The sequence below is a fragment of the Vulpes lagopus genome, chromosome 15, assembly GCF_018345385.1.
Source record: "Vulpes lagopus strain Blue_001 chromosome 15, ASM1834538v1, whole genome shotgun sequence".
In the NCBI taxonomy this organism is placed as follows: domain Eukaryota; kingdom Metazoa; phylum Chordata; class Mammalia; order Carnivora; family Canidae; genus Vulpes; species Vulpes lagopus.
In genome coordinates, this window is record NC_054838.1 from 24249663 (window position 1) to 24266312 (window position 16650).

Sequence of the window (16650 nt, forward strand, 5' to 3'; positions counted from 1 at the left end):
CCGCTGAGCCACCCAGGGATCCCAACAAGTGGATTTCTGAATGAAAATGAATTTAGATCCATGCTGAGAACACTTACCATTTGCTGAAGGAGAACGTGGGAAGTACTGAGAGCTCCTCTTATCTGGGCTGGGGTAAGGGCTGCTGGGAGGCTGGTCATACAGTGGCAGTGGAGGCAGGGAACCCGGCGGCTTGGAGGAAGGAGAGATCTGCCACAAAGGAAAGAGAGAGGTTACAAAGTGCTCACCTCTGGAAGGAGAGGCAAGCTGGCTTCTCTAATTCAGACATATTACCTTTCTCTGCAGCTCAGATAGAACTATTCACAATTTTTGTCAGCCTCATTAGAAGCATGTGAGCTGAGAAAAACAACCTCAAACCCAATTTTGTGATGCATTTAACTGTTTCCTTTCAGATATCTCCTTACACTACTGATTATAGCTTATCATAAAGTCATTAAATCGAACCATTCTTCTATAGAGTTCTACTGAAAATATACCAAATGAGTCAATTCAATAAATCTAGTGAAGAACAAAAAAAGGGGACAAGCTCTATTTTTTTGTTAAGATAAAATAATTGGGTGTTTCTGATTTCCCAGGGTTTTGTAAGCACCAGACTAAGTGGTCAAAATATCACACAAACAAGGTGGGGAGACTTGTTCCTTATGGTCCTGGATCTGTCAGGCCTGCTGTGACAGATCCGAATTAGGGGTTTCCTGTAAAGTCAAGTTTTGCTATGATGAGCTGAGCCTAGAGCCACATTAATATAACAGGGCTCCGGCAGGCTCATTAGTTCCTTGAAAAGGACTGGCAAGCAAGCTCTGACCATGATGGAGAGAAAGCAGTATTTTTACTACATGAACTAACCACTGAAGACAATATATTCCCTCTCTGATTTCTTTCTTTCTATCAAACCATTCTTTTGTAGGTCATATACAATTTCTCTCTCTGGTTAACTAATTGAGAATACAGAAAGTGGGCAAATGGAGATGTTATACAACCATTACCCCAGAGCCAGGTTGGTGAGTCTCTGCTTTTGCAAACTCAGTTTTGTAGAAACCCAGCAACAGAGGATTAGAGTGGGAAGGTGGGGCTGAGGTCATACCCCACATTTGCACGGACCAACCACCTCTTGGGAGTTATTTTCTTTAAATACCTTTTAATATAGCTTTCTCCCCTCTCATGTACCTGAATCTCTCTCATCCACGGAGTGTCACCGTTTTCTGACGCTGAAAGTTCTTCCACTAGCACCGATGGGAAAACTCCAATCCGCCCACTGAACTCCCCTTCCCAGAAGCCATCGTCATCCTGGTTCTCTTTGTTCAAGATTCGGATGATCGCTCCCTCAGGAAAGGATAATTCATCATCTGTCTGGCCCTCATAGTCATAAAGTGCTTTCACGAAACAGACTAGGTAGCAAAACGGAGAAAAATGCCTAAGAACATGGATAGTCATGTTACTTCTGCAACCACCCCTATGCTCACATGACAATTAAAAGAGCATCATACAGAGTAAGAGTAAAGCTGTAATTTTTTTACTCACTGAAGATCTACTTCAGGGTTCTACTGTACAGGATAAATGTGACCAAATAAAAGAAAACATAGAATAGGCATAATGTTTTGCTTTTCAACCCACTGAAGGCTGACTCCAGGGCAATACTGTTTTGGCCAAGTGTGACCAGATAGAGTGCCTTGTTTCAGTCTTTACCACTGGCATCTCCGTTGAGGCTGCCTGAAACGAGCTCGGCCTCCGTGGAATTGCTGGATGTGTGTGACCGACTGTCCAAAGCAGCCAAGGACTGCAGCATGCTCAGTAGGCTGTTCGAGGTGGGAAACTGTAGGTACTTTTCTGGCACATAACCCACTTGGCCAACTTTATTTCGAGCCTGAGTAAAAGACACGGGACAAAACAGGTTTGTACACACAATCTGGACAAGGCAAAACAAGAACCAAAACAAACTCCTAAAAATGTCACAAGAAGGGGCGATATGAGCAAAGGAATATACCTTTACCCAGTCTTCCATATCTCCATCTTCAATCACTTCTAACACCTCATGTTCCTCAATGGTCAACTCATCTGGTTGAGAAGCCTGCAATGTAGGATGGTCATGGACAAAATTAAAAAGGTTAGATAAAGAGCAGATGTGTGCTGATCATAACAAAAACTGGGGATTAAAATATTGAAATGATTCTGAAAAATATATTGAACATAAAAATTTAAGTGTTGTAAAACTATCGTAATGAGGTGAAGTTTTACTTTAAAAAACTAAACAAAATAAGGCCATAACAAAAACTGGAGAAACAGAATCCTCAAGAGGCAGTCAGATACAGTGAACACAGCACTCTGCTGGAAGCAGGGGACCAGGGTTCCAGCTCCAGCTTATATATCTATTGATTAGATTCTTCAAAATTGTCATTTTGAATCCATTTCTTCAAAATGACAATCCTGCCCTTCTGGGGAGGATGGGGGAGTCAGGGTGAAATGAATAAGCTGAGAACCATGATGATTTGGGAAGCACAGGCAAAGAAACAAGCACTGAATTAGAACTGCACCAAAGGGCTACCATGGAAGTGCATACTGTGAAAATGCAAAGAACTATGTACATGGATTGGATGACAGCTTGAGCAGTGCCTAGAACTGATCTGGAATCATTGTATGATAAACGATGGCCAAGAGAAGAGCGTTGGGAAGGAAATGACTGAGACTGGTCACAATTTGGATTATTGTGCTCTAACTTAACTGTGGAGACTGGGCTGATTCACTTAGGTGCTTCTGTACAAGCTGCTAATTTTGATGGTTCTATTATCTCTGATAGCAGGAATCCACTAGCACTGGCCATGCTGCTACTGATACTGCTCCTGAGATTATAGAATCTGAGAGCACACTCTCAGAGGCTCTGAAGAGGGGCTGGAGAGAAACTGTGTGGCTTTGTTTCCTAGAGACTTGCCTATCATATGTAGTAGGGAGAGGCCTGCTGGTATCTCCTGGCTCTCTGGTGAACAGTCTTAAAAGCATTCCCGAAGTCCCAAGATTAATTACAACTATATAACCAAACTATAAGACCATATCGTTTTTCAAAATTCACAATCCCACAGTGTAAAATATCTCTAAGCTATAACAGCAAATATAAGGCAAGAAAATGGGTCATTTTATTAAGACTCATTTCCCATTTCATGTGCATTAAAATATTTCATCAAACCCAGATTCTGGATGTTGCCATAGCTGCCGGAAATGTTCAAATGGTATTGAAAATGGCTGAAAAGTCACAGAAATACTCTGTGACCAGTATTTTTTTTTAAATTTTTTTTACATTTTTATTTATTTATGATAGTCACAGAGAGAGAGAGAGAGGCAGAGACACAGGCAGAGGGAGAAGCAGGCTCCATGCACCGGGAGCCCGATGTGGGATTTGATCCCGGGTCTCCAGGATCGCGCCCTGGGCCAAAGGCAGGCGCCAAACCGCTGCGCCACCCAGGGATCCCTGTGACCAGTATTTTAAGTAAATTACCTCACTTCAAAATAGAGGGAAAAAATCTCATTGATTCATGACCGCTTTTCCAATGGAATTTCTTTGCTAATCCGAAACCACACTATGCTTTGACCATACCAGCAAAATGCAACAATATAACAAAGGCTTTCCCTAATTCCTAGGCAAGACTTAAAAAAGTATCAATACAACCTGACTTCAGTCTGTGTAAAAACAAAGCAGGAAGGATAAGAACACCTTTAAATATACTGTTGCCCTTGTAAGAGTCATGGAGGTCCATACAAGTTGTTCAGTGGTATTATGTAATATCAGCAGATACTAGGTTGATCATACCATCCCCAAACAGTGACAAATTCTTCCACTTGACAAGGTCAAGTCCTCTGCATAGACCTCAAGACTCTAGAGAGTTTGGTCACCATGGTCTCTCAATGCTTTAGCCCTACACATTATTCCCTATACTCTGAACACACGTTATTCCTTGCCTCTGTGCTTTTACCAGGCTGTTCCTTCTTTTTCCAGGTCCTGTTCACTCTTTCCCACCTGGTGAACACATTTAGATTACTGTGGATTCGAGTCCACCTTCAGTCTGTTTCTAAAGGCAAGTGGCCATAGACCTCTCAGAGCCTCAGTTTTCTTTTTTATTCCTATTAGAATGTAAGCTCCATGAAGGAAGAGATTTTTGTCTGTATTCATCAATGCCATATCCCCAAGCCTAGAAAAGATCACAGGATATTACAAGGGAAGTGCTCAATTAATATTTGTTGAATTAACAGGTTGGTTGATAATATCTTCCATATTGCATCATTAAAGAGATTAGAACATAAACATGGTACCGGGCACATGATACTTCACAAACGGTAGCTATTACTATTACTCATGATTTGAGACCTGGCTAATATATTTTTCCAGACCATCCACAATGAGCTGGTTGCTCCTTCCTCCTTTTGTTGTAAGGCTTGCACACTCTCTACCATGAACTACCATGGCACTCTACTCAATTGTTTGCCCTTGTAGGGTTCCTAGTAGAATGACTTACTTAATACAGGAAATGTAATTACTCTCATTTATCCCAACTAAAGAGAGCAAGTGGTCAGGAAATGTTTATTAAATAAACACATGCTCTAGCATTGCCTCCTTAAGTCCTAATGCCCAGTGGCAACTAGAACTCTAGAAGCAGCCATGTCCTCCATTCTGACCACTACCTAAGTTTCCTATTTGAAAACAATGTGCTTTTTCCTGATTAAAATAATACATGTTCATTGTAGAAAAGCTGAGAAATTGAATAATTGAAATCTTAAGGTACATTCAATTTGGTGTCTTACTCTTCTGGCATATTTCTTCTTACATAAAACTCTCATTAATATAATTATCAATTATCTTCATAACATTTTATGTATATTATTATATGAATGGTTAATTTATTTAACTATTCTCTTATTGGACAGCCAACTTTGAACTATTATAAAATAGTACTATGATGAAAGAACATTTTGTATTCCAAACCTTTTTCTATATTGTGGGTCATTTCCTTGAGATATATGCTAATAGGGTCAAAGGTTAGGAGCATTTTTAAGGCTTCTGAATCTAATTCTTAAACAGTACTTTTCTTTGTTCTCACAAAATTAATCCAGGCCTCATTTCCTAGTCTGGACTATAGGAATCACCATTAGGCTTATAGTTCATTTCTCTCTATTTTAATCTGTACAGTATCTATACAATGACCAGGATGACCTTCTTAAAAGCCCAATCTGATTTTAGGACATCCAAAGGTTCCTACCAGTCAGGTTAAAAGCCATACTTTAGTCTGGTCTACAAGGCCCTTTACTATCTGACAGCAAATATCTTTATTTCCAGCTGCTCTAATTCCTACACTTGATGCTCACCCACTACTGAATGTAACATTTCCTGAACACTCCATACTCTCATCAAACTGAGTCTCTGTATTTGCTCTTCTTTTTTTGCTTAGAAGGCTCTTTCCCTTTTCACTGTATTAGGAAGATCTTATTCATGACCTAATTTAAGTGCCACCTCATCTAGTGGTTTTAACTTTTACTATAAATGTTTTTATACATAATCTATTTTTCAGCTTAATATTTACTTCCCCCAGACTATCCATTCTAGGGGGAGAGGGGCAGGAATTATGTCACATTAATTCTTGCATTCCCTGAAACTTACATATATTGGGCACTAAATAATTGTTCAGTGATTAACTGATTAAATAGATTTTATAGTCTGGTTAATCCCAGGGACATGCCTGGCATATGCCTATAGAGGGAATGTTGGATGGATGTGAGCTGTTTGATCACTCAGACATGTAGGATTCTTTCCATTTAAGGACCTTAAATTTTAATTTTGCAACTTCAAAGTAAATATAATACTGAGAGGTAAGACGGGAAAACATTCCCAACCCTAGTTTTATAATACTCTATAACACCTTTACAACTATATATATATCTATATATCTATATAATGAAAAGATGTTAAACTAAAAAGTCTGGGAATCACTGATATTGAAGAGTATATACTGCCAAGTTTTGGCCTTCCAAGAATGGTAGGAGTGAGACTGTCTCCCAGTTATGGCTGTTGAAGATTCTCTCCAGACTCCTCCTCTATTGTCCCTTAAGCACTGGGTGTCCATCAGTATGGGAGCCAGAGAAGGACTCATTTGTTTATGCCTTCCTTATCTCATTCATTTATTCATCCCACAATTATTCATGAAGGACCTACTGTGTGCCAAGTACCATCCTGGGTGCTGAAGACACACAGACAAGATACACAGATACAGACAAGGTTTCTGCTTTTATGGGCCTTTAGTAGGGAGTCAAGACAAAGAAATATGAAAACAAATAGGATTAAGTTTGGCTGGTGGTAAATGGTATATAGTAAATAAGAGAGAAAGGGAAGACAAAGAAATATGAAAACAAATACGATTAAGTTTGGCTGGTGGTAAATGGTATATAGTAAATAAGAGGGAAAGGGCAATGGGATAGAGAGTAGTGAATGACAAGTTGGTTTTATATTTAGGTTGTTAGGGGAGGCCTGAAGAGGCACTATTTGAGCTAAGCCTCAATAAAGGGCAGTATGCAGCCAACCAAAATTTGGGGAAAGATAGTTCTAGGTAGAGGGGGCAGCAAGTGCAAAGTTGTCAAGTTAGGAAGGAGCATGGTGTCACAGTGGCTAATGGATGGTGAGTGGGCTGTGTAGGGGAATGGTCCGACATGAAGCTAGGGAGACTAGACTGTCAGGGGCCAGATCAATCTGAACATTACAGACTCTAGGGAAGAGTTTGTTTTTCTTTCTTTCTTTTTTTTAAATTTATTTATTTATTTATTTATGATAGTCATACAGAGAGAGAGGCAGACACACAGGCAGAGGGAGAAGCAGGCTCCATGCACCGAGAGCCCGACGTGGGATTCGATCCCGGGTCTCCAGGATCGTGCCCTGGGCCAAAGGCAGGCGCCAAACCGCTGCGCCACCCAGGGATCCCCGAGTTTGTTTTTCTATGTGTGATGGAAAGCTTATAAAAGGTTTTTAGGCAAGCGAATAAAATAATCTCCTTTATGTGTTAAATATAAGTATGGCTGCAAAGTGGACAATGGACTTTTGGGAGGGAGGCAAGTATGCAGAAGGGATAATCAATTATGGTGTTTTTTTTTTTTTTTTTTTCCTTTATAGTAACTGAAGCTATGGCCTAGACCAAGATGGTGAAAAGTGAATGGATGTAGGATATGTTTTGGAGGTAGAGTCAATAGGGCTGGTTGAAGGACTGGATGAGGGTAGGGAAATTTATGTGAAAGTAGAGCAGGGGTGAGAGAGATTAAGAACTATTATATCAAATTAGGTTTTGAAATTCTGGCATCTATTTATCTAGGTCCCTTCTTACCATGGTAACAAGAGGTGGTTAGTATCAGTTTGGAGGGTCACTGTAATGGAGGGTCTTGGGTGAAAGCAGGCTATTTATAATGAGGTAAGGTTCCTATTTACTGAAAATTTACTAGATGTCAGGCACTGTACCAAGTCCTTTGCTATAAAACGAAAGTATTATCTCACTTACTTTTCAAACTAGCCCTATGATATTACCCCATAATATAGATAAGAAAACTGAGGCTCACAGAGATCAAGGGACTAGTGTGGTCACACAGAACGCAGGTGGCAGAGACAGGATTTTAATCCAGGCAGTCTGACATCAGTGCCTAGACTGTTCACCATTATGTTGTATTATCTCTAATGTTAACTGAACAATTTTATAGTAAGCATAGTATAAGAGGCTGGAGAGACACCGTCACGGGTCTTCAGAGTTGCCACAATTTAATATGAGCAATAGGTTAGAGAAATACGCACCTTGTAGGAATAAACAACTTTGCAGGTGAGTGGATAATTTCTTAAGGTGCCAGAAGGGCTGGAACTGCTGTCATCAAAAACATCCATATTGTCTTCAAACTCTTCTCCTTCTTCTCTTTCAGGATCTGCATTGAGCTAGGGAAAATTAGAAGCCACTGGCTAGCTTGCTTACTTCAAGAAAATGGTTGAAAGCAGGAAAAAAAAAAAACACTTAAAACCTGACTGTTTCAAAATATAATTTAAATTTTTTTTTATTTATTTATTCATGAGAGACAGAGAGAGAGAGAGAGAGGCAGAGACATAGACAGAGGGAGAAGCAGGCTCCATGCAGGGAGCCTGAAGCGCGACTCAATCCTGGGACTCCAGGATCACACCCTGGGTCGAAGGCAGACGCTCCACTGCTGAGCCACCCAGGCATCCCTCAAAATATAATTTACTTATTCAACTGCAAGTAGGAAAAAAAGTATCTTTTTTTTAATGGAAAAAAGTATCTATTCTCACTTACATTTTCCCAGTTATGAAAGGAGCACGTTTTTTTTCCCCTTAATATTCTATTTTATGGGCAGCCCCAGTGGCTCAGCGGTTTAGCGCCGCTTTCAGCCCCAGGGCCTGATCCTGGAGACCCGAGACCGAGTCCCACGTCGGATTCTATTTTATTTTTATTATTTTTATTTTGAGAGAGAGGGAGAGAAAAAGAGGGACATGCACCCAAGTGCACACATGGGAGGGGGGCAGAGGGAGAGAATCTTAAGCAGGCTCCATGCAGGGAGCTTGATCTCACAACCTTGAAAGATCATGACCTAAGCTGAAACCAAGAGTTGGATGCTTACGTGGCTAAGCCACCCTAATGCCCCTAAGATTTTAAAGTAATCTCTACACGCAATGTGGGGCTCAAATTCATAACCTTGAGATCAAGAGTCACATGCTTCACTGACTGAGCCAGCCAGGTGCCCTGAAAGTATTAGTTTTTTTTTTTTTTAAGATTTTATTTATTTATTCATGAGAGACAGAGAAGAGAGAGAGAGAGAGAAGGAGGCAGAGACATAGGCAGAGGGAGAAGCAGGCTTCATGCAGGAAGCCTGATGTGGGACTTGATCCCGGAACTCCAGGATCACGACCTAAGCCAAAGGCAGACACCTAACTGTCGAGCCACCCAGGCGTCCCAAGTTTTTTTGTTTTTGTTTTTTTTTTAAACCAAGAGTAAAATCTCTTTCAAATATATAAGAGCTGTTTATCAGCATCCTTTCCCTTTTCACTGTTAAATACTAATAAAGGCCTCTTAACATTTTAAACTGAACATACAGGGAAACATTGGAAAGGTTTCTAAATGCTATCAAGGATATAGAGAAACAGGCTTTCCTCTGTTGTTGGTAGAAATGTAAATTGATACATCCTTAAAAAAATACTAGCCTACTGAAATTAAAAACTAAACATACCACTTGATCTAGCAATTTCACTTTTGTGAATCCATTATGGAGACATAAAAGCAAAAGAAGGTAAGACTATAGATCTTACCTGACTTACAATGGGGATATGTCTATATAAACCCATCATAAGTAGAAAATTATCCTAGGATGAAAATACATTCAATACACCTAACCTACTGAATATCATAGCTTAGCCTAGCCTACTTTAAACATGCTCAGAATTTACATTAGCCTATAGTTGGGCAAAACCATCTAGCACAAAGACTATTTTGTAAAAATAAAGTTCTGAATAGCTCATGTAATTTACAAATGGTCCCCAACTTACAAAGGTTTGACTTAAAATTTTTTCATTTTGTGATGGTGTGAAAGCAATACACATTCAGTAGAGACCATACTTTAAATTTTGAATTTTGATCTTTTTCCAGGCTAGCAATATGTGGTACAATATTCTCTTGTGATGCTGGGCAGTGGCAGCAAGCCATGGATCCCAACTAGCCACAAGGTCATGAGGGTAAAAGAGGTACCTGCACAACCATCCTGTACCCATATGATCATTCTGTTGTTCACTCTCAGTATAGTATTCAATAACTAGGTATTAAAAATATATTTACCTCGAGTACTGTTCATGATACTAAAGTACAATTATTTATGTATTTATTATTATTTTTTAAAGATTTTATTTATTTATTCATGAGAGACAGAGAGAGAGAGAGAGAGAGGAACAGACACAGGCAGAGGGAGAAGCAGGCTCCATGCAGGGAGCCAGATGTGGGACTCTATCCCGGGTCTCCAGGATCACACCCTGGACTGAAGGCGGCGCTAAACCGCTGAGCCACCCGGGCTGCTCACAAATAGTATTTATATGAACATAAATATCTGACGGGGGGAGGCAGTGTACGAAAACTGACTGGAGACTAGAGATGACTGACTTGTGTTTTATGTACCTCTGTACTATCTGGAGTATTAGAACAAGCATGTCTTTTTAAACGAAAAATCCAACAAACAGGAAACAAAACAGCCAAAGTTTCTTTGTCTCTAGTTACACATAAGCATTTATTTAGCTACTTTTTCCAATGTCCAAACATGCAAAGGCATGCCTATTTATACATTAAAGATATAAAGACTGGACAGTCAGAATTAGGCCTCACAATAGAATGAGTAACTGAAATATCAAATCCCTATGATATGCTGAGCACTGCACTAGGCTTGCAGACATGAAACGAAGGATACGGCTTGCTTTTCATGAGCTCATACTCTGTACTGGAGAAAATGCTACCACTAAATGCTGAATGTGCAAGGCGGCCTGTGAATAGGAAGAGGTATTTGGAGAAGGTCAGGGAAGACCTTGCATTCAGCAAGTTGCAAAGTAGAGGCTACCTATATTGTCCAATTCTACTCTTTAATGAATTAAAGTGATTTCTCTTGAGTAATTATTAACATTTAGAACCGACTTTATTCTTTTTTTTAGATTTTATTTATTTATTTATTCATGAAGGACACACAGAGAGAGGCAGTGACACAGGCAGAGGGAGAAGCAGGCTCCTTGTGGGGAGCCCGATGTGAGACTCGATCCCAGGACCCTGAGATCATGATCTGAGCCAAAGGCAGACGCTCAACCACTGAGCCACCCAGGCGCCCAAAACTGACTTTATTCTTAATTGCTATTAAAATTCTATAGAGCCTTCTAAAAGAATAAACTGCACATATTTTCTATCAAATATATTGCCTACATTTCAAAGCCCTTGTAATATTCTTACTTATAACTATTACTGGAAATTCTTCACAGCTGAGTGAGATAACCATGTATGTGCCTCATCTTACAAATAATTCATCTATGGTCAGTCAGGTCAATGATATAATAAGACTCAAATCTTGACCTTTCAAATCATCTCAGGCTATGATACCATCATATTCCAAAAGGGCACTGAGTCATATAAAAGATGAGGATCGCATGTTAGAAATTGCCCATTCAATATTTACATATACTTGGAAGACACTGCTTTCATACTCTATAGGACATAGGTTATAGACATTAAAAAAAAATCACATAACTGGGCATTGCAACAAAACAACACAAAACACCCATATGTCTATAAAAAACTGAAATTAAAGCCAATGTGGGTAGAATTTGTTTCTAAAAATATATAAGGAATGTTAATATGCACTGTGCTGTGGCACTGGGAATCAATCCAAAATGTTTTATCTTGGCAACACTATTTGATACTAAACATTCCTTTCTTTCCCCTTTATTCTGAGTTCATTGTTTGATTCTCATGGAAGGGAATGTGAAGTTGCAGTGACAGCAACAGGGTCAGGGCCATGTGCTTTTTCTTTGCTCCAGCAGCTTTCCAAAATATGTCACTGCTGAATAAACTGCCATTTCCCTCTTTCACCCTCTGTAACTTCACTGTTACAATGTTTTCTTGACCCAGCATTTCTAAAATCACATTCTTCCTCTGTTTCTTAACAATTGCTCTCTTAGCTCTTTTCCTTCCTGTCACCTGACAACTTCAATTAAAACTATTCCTTCTAGCTGTACTAATGTTTTTCCTTTCTTAGTTGTTGTGAAATGCTTACTTTGCAAGGGCAGATAAGAAAAAGCATTCTGAGTTGGTATTAGTAGCCATCTCCTTATACGCAGCAAAACAACCTCTAAAGGGTTTCACCAACTTTATGGTACTGTAACAAACTAGAAAGCAATACTGGGTCCTTAAGTCTGACAGATTTGAGTTTGAATGCTGACTATATCATTTACTGTTTGTTGTGTGACCTCGGGGAAATTATTTAACTTCTGACTCCAATGACCTTATCTTATAATGAAAACAATTACTTCTTCATAGGGTATTATAAGGATTAAATAAGGTAACATATTGAAACCCATAACACATGCTGGATATATAGAAGGTATTTAATAAATAATTACTCTTTTTTTATGAGGAAAGAAGAAATTACATAAAGAATCTGGTGATATTCAATATAGAGGAAGGCAGCTCCTCATAACTTATTAGCAGAACCTCTGAGTTTCTTTTGGACAGAGAAGTGATCACATTGAACATCATTCCAAATATAACACAAGTAGATTATAAAGGATGATGTTGAAAATAGCAAAATGGATTTCTACTTCTAGATAAGATGGAATATTAAGGACCAGATTTAAACTGCTTCCAGAAACAACTAAAAAACTGCTCAAAATACATGAACACTGGACATCATGCACTTAAAGACAGTGATCCCTGGGTGATCCCTGGGGGATGGAAAACAATTTCCTAAATTTAGGAACAATTTCCTAAATTTAGGAAACAACTATTTAAATCCAAACTAATCAGAATAAAGAAGATAAATACCAGGGCAGAAATCATTACAATAGAAAACAGAAAACAGGGGAAAAAATCAATGAAATTAACAGCTGTTTCTTTGTGAAAAGCCATTTGATATGGGTAAACTTCTAGCAGAATGATCAGGAAGAAAGTGGAGACACAAATAACCAATATCAAGAATGAGAAGTGAAGCTACTACATATTCTCTGGATAATCAAAGAATAAAAAAAGGAATATTATAAACATTTGTTCCAATAAAGTTGGCAACTTAGATAGAATGGACAAATTCCTTGAAAGACACAAATGATCAAAGTCCACTCAAGAATAACCTGAGTAACCATCTATCTCTAAAGAAATTGAGTTTATTTTTTTAAAAAGATTTATTTATTTATTCATTGAGAGAGAGCGAGAGAGAGGCAGAGACACAGGCAGAGGGAGAAGCAGGCTCCATGCAGGAAGCCCGATGTGGGACTGGATCCCGGGTCTCCAGGATCACACTCAGGGCTGCAGGCGGCGCAAAACCACTGTGCCACCAGGGCTGCCCTGAGTTTTTTATTAAAAAAGAACTTCCACAAAGAAAACTCTAGGCTCAGATAACTACTAGGATGAATTCTATCAAACATTTAGAATAAACAATTATACACAATTCTACATATGCTTCCAGAAAACAGAAGAGGGAGGGATACTTTTCAAATCACTTTAAGACAAGCATTATACCAAACCAGATAAAACATTACATGAGAAGAAAACTACAGGCTAGTATCTGCTGTAAACAGAGATATAAAAATGCTTATCAAAACTTTAACATCAATTTCAATCAATATATAAAAATGGTAATATATCATGATTCAAGTGGTGTTTTTTTTTTTTTCAAGTGGTGTTTATCAGTAATGCAAAGTTGGCTTAATAGCTGAAAAATCATCAATGCAATATATCATATAAACAAACTAAAAAAGAAAAATCATTTGACAAGATCCAACATCCAGTACTATCACCATCTAAATAGGAATAGGGAAAACTCCTCAGCATGGTAAAGGGCACCTACAAAAATCCTACTGTTAACATCATACTTAATGGTGAAAGACTGAATGCTTTCTCCCTAAGTGTAGAAACAAGGCCAGGACATCTGTCAGTTCTCACTACTTTGATTCAGCATTGTACTGGAGATTCTCGTTGTTACAATAAGGGGAAAAAAGGAACCAGTAAAAATGTCTTAATATGCAAGTGACTTGACTATCTAGAGAGAAAATCTACACAAAGGCTATTACAACTAACAAATTGAGTTTAGCAGAGTTGCAGGATACAAGATCAATATGCAAAAAATCATATTTTTATGTGTTAACAATGAACAACTGGAAATTAAAATAAAAAACCATTTACAATAGCACCCAAAACCATAAAACAGTTATGTCTGAAAAAAGATGTTTAAGACTTATATACTGAAAGCTACAAAATATTGAGCGGGCTTCTGGGTGTCTCAGTCAGTTAAGCATCTACCTTCAGCTCAGGTCATGATCTCAGGGTCCTGGGAGAGTCCTGTATTGTCTGCTTCCCTCTCTGCCCTTCCCCGGCTGTTCATTATGTCTCTCTCATTCTCTCTGAAATAAATAAAATCTTCAAAAAAACACTGCTGAGCTAAATTAAAGGTTTAAATAAATGGAGAGGTATTATGTTAATGACTGGAAGTCTCAATATTGTTAAAATATCAATTGTCTTCAAACTGATCTATAGATTCATCACAATCCTTTTTTTTCTTTCATTGAGAAATCAAATCTTTTTTAAAAATTTTTATTTATTTATGATAGTCACATAGAGAGAGAGAGAGAGAGAGAGAGAGGCAGAGACACAGGCAGAGGGAGAAGCAGGTTCCATGCACCAGGAGCCCGACATGGGATTCGATCCCTGGTCTCCAGGGTCGCGCCCTGGGCCAAAGGCAGGCGCCAAACCGCTGCGCCACCCAGGGATCCCCAAATCTTTTTTTTTTATAAATTTATTTTTTATTGGTGTTCGATTTGCCAACATATAGAATAACACCCAGTGCTCATCCCATCAAGTGCCCACCTCAGTGCCCATCACCCAGTCACCCCCACCCCCTGCCCACCTCCCCTTCCTCACAATCCTATTTAAAAAAAATCCTGGTAGGTTTTTTTGGTAGAAAACTGATTTTAAATTCATATGGAAATGCAAAAGACCCAGAATATCCAAAACAACCTTAAGAAAGAAGGAAGCTGAAAGTTAACTAAACTAGTTTTAAAAAGTAAAAAAGAGGGACGCCTGGGTGGCTCAGCAGTTGAGCGTCTGCCTTGGGCTCAGGGCGTGATCCTGGGATCGAGTCCCATATTGGGCTTCCTGCATGGAGCCTGCTTCTCCCTCTGGCTATGTCTCTGCCTCTCTCTGTCTCTGTGTCTCTCATGAATGAATAAGTAAAATCTTTAAAAAAAAAAAAAAGGAATGCACAGCAATTACACTGAGTCATGAGAAAAGTCACAGGAATAAAGAGCCATCTATAGAATAAGAAAGTATGGTAAAGGGCAAGACTTTAGAGACAAATGTATCTGAGTTCAAATCCTAGCTCTCTCCACTTACTAGCTGTGTGCTGTTGGGAAAGATAGCTAATTCTCACAAGTCTTATCTCCTCATCTGTAAATACATTCAGAATTGTTGTAATTAACTGTATCATTAAGTGACATAATGTATGAATGTGCCTGACACAGTACCTGGTACAGAATAGATGCTTTATCTATGAACTCCCTCCTTATAGTAAGTAGTATTTTAAGTTTAGTTAGTAGAATTAAACTATTTGTCTTGAGGTTCAGATTAATGTTTTTGAACATATACTATGTATAAGGATTTATGTCAGGCACATGACTTGTTATTATGGCCATGCAGAAAGTTGAAGAACATAATACAGGTGGAGACACTTCTCTTAGGAGTGAAATTCTGGAGTGAACATCTTTTCAATGCCCCCCTTTTGGTCTTGGCCATCAGTGAGACTGGTTCTCTCCATCTGTGGATACAAACTCAGCAGACATTATACTCCGTTTGACAACTCCCAGCACCTAGCAAAAGGTCTCATGATCAGTGTAGGTTCAATAAATGTTACTGAATTGAATTAAATTTATCCTATTGAAAATCTGAAATGTAAATTTTACTCATAGTGTGGGCTATTTGGGTACAGAGTTTAATTCAATAAAAAAACCACGGCCCATTTGGAAAAACTGTAAATACAGAAAATGCCTGAAGGTTGTGCAGGTGTATTACTTTCTACAGCTTACATTTATTTTATTACAAAAATATATTGTTTCCTTTCTTTGGGATTAGTGCAAGCCAAAAACTGATTTCATAATTCAAAAACAAAGCCCATTATACTGCAAAGACTATTACGCATTAATGAGGCAGATGGAAATTAACCACCATCCTGATGGTTAAAAATATTCAATTCCCTTGCCTTTCAAAACACATTCAGCATGATCTTCACAATGAGGGAAGTCAGAATTTATTTTTATGCAACTCTGCAAAATGCTTACACTTAGGGAGGCTGCACAACAAAGTGGATGTCAGGATGTCTGTGCATAACAGCTGGGGGAAATGGCTAGAGACAAGGAAGTCATGTAAACATTATCAGCTATAGTTTGAGAACCTAGGGCAAAGTAACAGAACAAAAGCTAATCTTAAAGAACTATAAATCTCTGACCTATTCATTTTTTATTTTTAAGTAATCCCTATATCCAACATGAGGCTTGAACTTACAATCCTGAGATCAAGAGTCACACATTCCACCAACTGAGCCAGCCAGGCACCCCTGACCTATTCTACTTCTAAGAACCTATATTACAGAAAAAAATCCTCTGTAAGGAAAAGAGAAATATAAATAGGTACACAAATATATTTTAAAGTATTATTTATTTAGAATATCTGGAAGCAATCTAAATATTGAATCTGTAAGAGAATAGTTAAGTGAATTATAGTATGCCTTCTGATCGAATACTATGCAAACATTAAAAGAAAGATTATGGAGATCATTCAGCAAAATGGCATGTTAGATGGAAAAATATACTAAATTAATTTTATTATGATAAATATG

At 38.5% G+C, this 16650-nt stretch overlaps 1 protein-coding gene across 1 annotated transcript in view; it reads right to left on the reverse strand.

Annotated features, from left to right (window-relative positions):
• FCHSD2 (FCH and double SH3 domains 2) overlaps positions 1-16650 on the reverse strand; it is a 302780-nt gene that overhangs the window by 4914 nt on the left and 281216 nt on the right. The window contains exons 14-18 of the mRNA XM_041730768.1: positions 7823-7957; positions 2000-2083; positions 1702-1879; positions 1183-1403; positions 78-207 (exon numbers count right to left, since the gene is read on the reverse strand). Of these exons, the coding sequence (XP_041586702.1) occupies positions 78-207; positions 1183-1403; positions 1702-1879; positions 2000-2083; positions 7823-7957 (748 nt within the window). The remainder of the gene's footprint in view (positions 1-77; positions 208-1182; positions 1404-1701; positions 1880-1999; positions 2084-7822; positions 7958-16650) is intronic.